Source organism: Syngnathus leptorhynchus, chromosome 10 (assembly GCF_054491065.1).
Source record: "Syngnathus leptorhynchus isolate UIUO chromosome 10, UIUO_Slep, whole genome shotgun sequence".
NCBI classification, from domain to species: Eukaryota; Metazoa; Chordata; class Actinopteri; order Syngnathiformes; family Syngnathidae; genus Syngnathus; species Syngnathus leptorhynchus.
In genome coordinates, this window is record NC_141204.1 from 3,692,989 (window position 1) to 3,698,608 (window position 5,620).

The window sequence follows — 5,620 nt, forward strand, 5'->3', positions numbered from 1 at the left end:
GAACCCGTCCTTCAAATGATTCCTAAGAAGAGTTTGGGGTGTTTCCGACAAGGCAAACGCCACAGGCGGAGGCGGTCACGTGCAGCTGGTTCGGAAGGCCACGAAAGCCCTGACCTTCAAGTCTCTCTGCTTGAGTTTCACAAGTGTTTGCCAATTCTCCACAGAGTTCCCCAAGGCGCTGAAATCGCGTGAGGAGCTGATCGAGTACTTGACCCTCATCGCGTTCACCGCGTCGGCTCAACACGCAGCCGTCAATTTCGGACAAGTATGTACCTTTCTTCTTCATTACAGACATTGAGAAAGATTTATATTTGTAACCTGTCTTCATACGTAAAGTACGACTGGTGTTCGTGGATTCCCAACGCTCCTTCCACCATGCGGCGGCCTCCCTCCAGACGGAAGGGTTTGGCCAACATCACCCTGATCATGGACAGTCTCCCGGACCGAGGACGCTCCAGCTGGCACCTGGGGGCCGTCTTGGCCCTCAGCCAGTATCAGGAAAATGAGGTGGGTGTTGACTGACTGGATCATCTAAGGAGGGACTGGGGAGGAGACTCCAGTTCCTACTCTGTTTGCTTTATATTCCAGACTTTTTCTACGACAGGAGCATTTCCATCCAGGGTGACAACGATGCCGTATACGTATGTTGTGCGTGTGGCGACAGGAACTCAACTCTGGTCGGGGACTAATAGCTCCATCTCCGTAACACTCGTGGGCACTGAGGGATGCAGCCAGAAGAGTCTGCTGGACAAACTTTGGAAGGATGATTTTGAGAGGGGAGCGGTAGGTGGCATTTTCAGACAAGATTAATCTGCAACATCATATTTTAAAAATGCCTTTCATGAGTATAAACCAAGTTGGCTTTAAGGAAACATCTGTTGTTGTCCTGTTATCTTTTGGCAGTGTGGCTTTCAACTGTTTGAGGACACTTTTTTTTGGGGGGGGGCACTCATTTTTTTTTTTTATCAGCACAAAGTAACTTATTCAACGGTACAGTACTTGCCAGGAGCTCTCCTATGATCAAGGGTTTATGGATTATTTCCTGGCAAGGCAATATTACAAGATTACAATCTACTTCCTTGAATTCCTCATATTAGGTTGAAATGTGTCTTTACACAATTAACACGGATGTTTGAAGGGAAAAATATATTAAAAACCAGACTGCAAAGTGACACTAGCATACCTCTGAAAGGGATGTCCCTTTCAGAGGTATGCTAGTGTCAGTTCACCGTTTGTTCACAGGTGGAGTCCTACAGGGTGGAGGTGCTGGAGAACCTGGGTGAGATTGTCTTAGTAAAGCTAGAGAAGCGAATACACCTGTTCCAGGACAAGTGGTACTGCAAGTACGTTTCAGTCAGGACTCCCGATGGAGACGAAGTGGAGTTTCCGTGCTACCGTTGGCTGGTGGATAACCATGAAGTGGTACTGCGGGATGGCCGAGGTAAAATTACAAAGGGCGGAGGTTAGCTTGGTTCATTGCATCACGTAGCATTTCTCTGTGCTTGTTAGCTCACCTGCCTCAGGATGATAAAATGAGTCTCGTCAAGCAGCACAGGAAACACGAACTGGAAATGAGGCAGCAAATTCACAGGTATGCTTTGTCTGCCGCCCGACGCTATGTTTGGTGTCAAATTGAATTTCGGAATTTTAGATGGATGGAGTGGCAGCCCGGCTTTCCCATGAGCATAGATGCGAACAGAACCAACGACTTGCCTGAGGACATCCGGTTTGACAATGATAAGGGAGTAGATTTTGTACTGAACTCCATCAGAGCGTAAGTATTCCCTCAAAAAAGTCAACTGGACCACAAGAAATTAGAAACTTGGTCATTGATCAGAAAAAAAACATTTCCAGAACCGAGAACAAGCTTTCGAACTACTTGATGAACATGTTACAGCCATCTTGGGACAGCATTGACGATTTTAAGAAGATCTTCAAGACCATTAAAAATACATCTTCAGGTCAGTCTCAGATGTTTCTTCTGTAATCATTTCATTTCACTGGTTCTTTTATCACAAACAAGATATTTGAGATTGCATTACCTGACATGTTTCGGCTTGTACTTCCGCCTTCATCAGAGTGTCACTGGTTTGGTTGCGAGGTGTCTTGTGACAAGCCGAAACATGTCAGCAGCACCCTAAAATATCTTGTTTGTGATAAAAGAACCTGTGAAGTGATTAACAAGTGAAAACAAAATGAACTTAGTACAACTACATTTCATTTCAATGACTTACTTAACTCCAGAGTATGTGATGGAACACTGGAAAGAGGATTCCTTGTTCAGCTACCAGTTCTTAAACGGCTGCAATCCTGTCCTCATCAAAAAGATCTCCAAACTTCCCGACAAGTTTCCTGTTACCAATGAAATGGTCGCTGTCAGCCTGGAGAGAGGGTTGACTCTTGAAGAGGAAGTAAAGGTAAACTCAGGGATAGTGGACAATGTCCACCTCTGCATTCATGTCCCCCAAGATTCAGTTCTTTGCCCCGTTCCTGTTTCTCAGATAATCCCATCATGGTTTCCACTATGATGACATTTAGCTGTTTTCCAGTAAATTGTCAAACATTGCTCCAGACAGGTAACATCTTCATGGTGGACTATGAAGTGTTGGATGGCATCAAAGCAAACGACACAGACCCGAAGACCACGCAGTATATGGCTGCTGCAATTTGTCTTCTGTACAAGAACACACAGAACGAGATCCTCCCGATAGCCATACAGGTCGGGTGGTTTTGGATGAGAACAAGTCTTGCGCTACTTTTATAAAATGTTGTCTCGTTACCTTGCAGTTGGGTCAGACTCCCGGCGAGGACAACCCCATCTTCCTACCCACGGACAGTCAACACGACTGGCTCCTGGCAAAGATCTGGGTCCGCTCGGCCGATTTCCAGTACCACCAGACGGTCACGCACCTGCTCAGGACACATCTGATCTCAGAGATGTTTGCTATCGCCACGTTCAGGCAGCTCCCCGCCGTCCACCCCGTCTTTAAGGTGAAAACTCTTTATTAGACTGACGGAAGGACTGAAACCTAGCAACTGATGCGCTCCTTTCACAGCTACTGATCCCACACGTGCGTTTCACCATCGCTATTAACACCAAAGCTCGAGAAGAACTCATCTGTGAAGGTGGTCTCTTTGATAAGGTGAGGTTTATGTCAAGCCCTGATAGATAACCTAAAACCAGTCAATTAAGTCCTGGTAATAATTCTGGAGATGTCATACAAACTTGACTGAAACAGTAGTGTTTCAAAGGTATCCTTAGACTTAGAGAATTGGGGTACAAGTTTGAAGCCTCAGAGAAAGCACAGGTTCTGAAGATTTGGGGACGGACCATAGATTGTGAGAGACTGGAAAGGAAACAGCTGAGCATTGTAGGACCAGGGACAGGATCTAAGACTAAGTACTCAGATACAGGTTCAGGTTTTGTAAAACTGTCTCAAAGTTTAGAGTCCATATTTTCTTCCTTTCCGCATGTGAAGTTTATTGCTATAGGTGGAGGTGGTCAAGTGCAACTGATTCAGAAGACCATGAAGACCCTGACCTTTAGGTCCCTCTGCTTCCCTGATATGATCAAAGCTCACGGAATGGACAACCAGCAGGAGGTGCCTAACTACTTCTACAGGGACGACGGGTACAAGGTGTGGGAGGCCACCAAGAGGTGAGGACCATTTCGGAGAACAAAAAGTGTTATTTGGTTCTCTGTACTTGATTTGGATCTTCTTGTAGCTTTGTGTCAGATGTGGTTAGCATTTACTACAATAGCGATGAGAAGGTGCAGGGAGACGAAGAAATCCAGGCCTTCGTTAAAGATGTGTGTGACTACGGTATGAAAGGCTTCGATCACTGCGGTGGGTATACCCTGACGTGCAAAAGCTACTTTAGCTCTCTTTGGTGATACGATTTTTCGATGCAGGGTTCCCCAGGTCACTTGAATCCCGTGAGGAACTGATAGAATACCTGACCATCATCGTGTTCACTGCTTCGGCCCAACACGCGGCCGTCAACTTTGGACAAGTACGATAGACTGGTGATCTTTAATGAAAATATTCCGATAACTGATTCATTGACTAATTTTCTTGGTTCCTTTGGCCAAAACATTTGACTATGAACTTCACCAACCAAAAGTTCAACTGGTATTCCTGGATTCCCAACGCTCCTTCCACCATGCGGCGGCCTCCCCCCAGACGGAAGGGTTTGGCCAACGTCACCCTGATCATGGACAGCCTCCCGGACCAAGGACGTTGCAGCTGGCTCCTGGGAACCGTCTGGGCGCTCAGTCAATACCAGAATGACGAGGTACAAGTCCTCTTTGGCACAGCGCTAAAAAAAACCTGCCTCCACTTGCACACTTTCCTTTGAATTTTACAGCTCTACTTGGGAATGTACCCCGACAAGTACTTCCTGGAAAAGCCGGTGAAAGCTGCCATGAAGACGTTCACGAAGAGTCTGGCAGAGATAAGCAGTGCTATCAAGACGAGGAACCAGGAACGGAAAATTCCCTACTACTACATGTCCCCTGACAGGGTACCAAACAGTGTTGCGGTTTAAACACAGACTAAATTATCCAAAGTGTAAACAATTTTTTTTCTATATGAAATTAAGAAACCGTAGTACCTAAATGACCTAATAAAACCATCTAAAATAATTCATTAAAAGTCAATTAACTTACATCGAGGTTATTGGAGTTTACGACAACTAATTGAATAAGCTAATGGGGAAAAGTATTTTCAGAAACAAAATTAAAATAAAAACGGACATATTGACAACCTTTTTCAAAGTCTCAAGACTATCACGGCAGGCTCGTAAACAAAATTTTATAGACTCATTCCTGGCTTCAGAAAAAGATAAAGGCTTAGAACAGCAAGTCCATAAACTAACTTAAAAGTTTTATTCGTTGATATAGTAAAGCTTATATTAAAGTGCAATTGCTGGTTCAAAAAAATACCAACAAAAACCTTGAAAAGCATCATCTTTGATTTGGTTTTAAATTCTATACACTTTTTGTTCAAACATGGGAACAGAAAAAACCCCATCTATTTTAGTTTAAAAAAAAAACAAGAGGAGCTTTTTTTTCATGTTGCTTTTACACTATTATTCATTGCTTATTATTCACGACTTCATTGCTTTTAGTTAACTGTAGCTTTGATTCATAGATTGTAGATGATCAAAACTGGTTATATACAGTTTGAAGTAGTCACATTAAAGTTTTCCCATATTTACTCAATGTTCGTTTAAGGAACTGTATACCAGTTACCTTACATTTACTTAATATGTGTTGAAATGTTTAAGTAGGGCTAGATATTATGTGTTGTGGTAGTTTACTAAGAAGATAAACTTAGCAAGGGTTTAGTTGCATTGTTCCACAGGTAAGCGACATTTAACGTGCTTCAAGTTATCTGATCACAGTCGAGGAGGAGTCGGCCACTCATGGAGAGAACTGGTTGGGGGAAGAAAGCAGACTCCGCAGTCCCAATGCGGGGGTCGAGGGCCGACAAGTGCTAGATCACACTACACTATATTCCTTAGCTAATCAGCGTTGCTACAGCCACTATCTCCCCTCCCTTTAGTGTGGCAACGCCTATGTAACCAGGGCAACCAAGACATTAAAAAGAGGAGCACG

At 44.1% G+C, this 5,620-nt stretch overlaps 1 protein-coding gene across 2 annotated transcripts; it reads left to right on the plus strand.

Moving 5' to 3' along the window:
• The first annotated feature begins 470 nt into the window (after positions 1–470).
• On the plus strand, positions 471–4,933 carry LOC147049978 (polyunsaturated fatty acid 5-lipoxygenase-like). Of its 2 annotated transcripts, XM_085921936.1 has the most exons (15): positions 471–507; positions 589–783; positions 1,243–1,441; positions 1,510–1,591; positions 1,652–1,774; positions 1,855–1,961; positions 2,245–2,417; positions 2,573–2,719; positions 2,788–2,991; positions 3,057–3,143; positions 3,480–3,658; positions 3,727–3,848; positions 3,914–4,014; positions 4,126–4,296; positions 4,369–4,933. In XM_085921936.1, exons 2-15 carry the CDS (start codon positions 631–633, stop codon positions 4,546–4,548), a joined length of 2,028 nt encoding a protein of 675 aa, XP_085778062.1. In that variant the 5' UTR covers positions 471–507; positions 589–630; the 3' UTR covers positions 4,549–4,933. The 2 variants fall into 2 exon arrangements, with proteins under 2 accessions (XP_085778062.1, XP_085778061.1); XM_085921935.1 differs by having other exon boundaries at positions 1,510–1,774.
• The last annotated feature ends 687 nt before the right edge of the window (positions 4,934–5,620 follow it).

Coding starts and splice junctions, on each gene's coding strand:
- LOC147049978 (XM_085921935.1), top strand. CDS start 631: ATGCCGTATACGTATGTTGTGCGTGTGGCGACAGGAACTCAACTCTGG. Junction 3,849..3,913: donor GAAAGGCTTCGATCACTGCG/GTGGGTATACCC, acceptor TTTTCGATGCAG/GGTTCCCCAGGTCACTTGAA. Junction 4,015..4,125: donor CGGCCGTCAACTTTGGACAA/GTACGATAGACT, acceptor ACCAACCAAAAG/TTCAACTGGTATTCCTGGAT.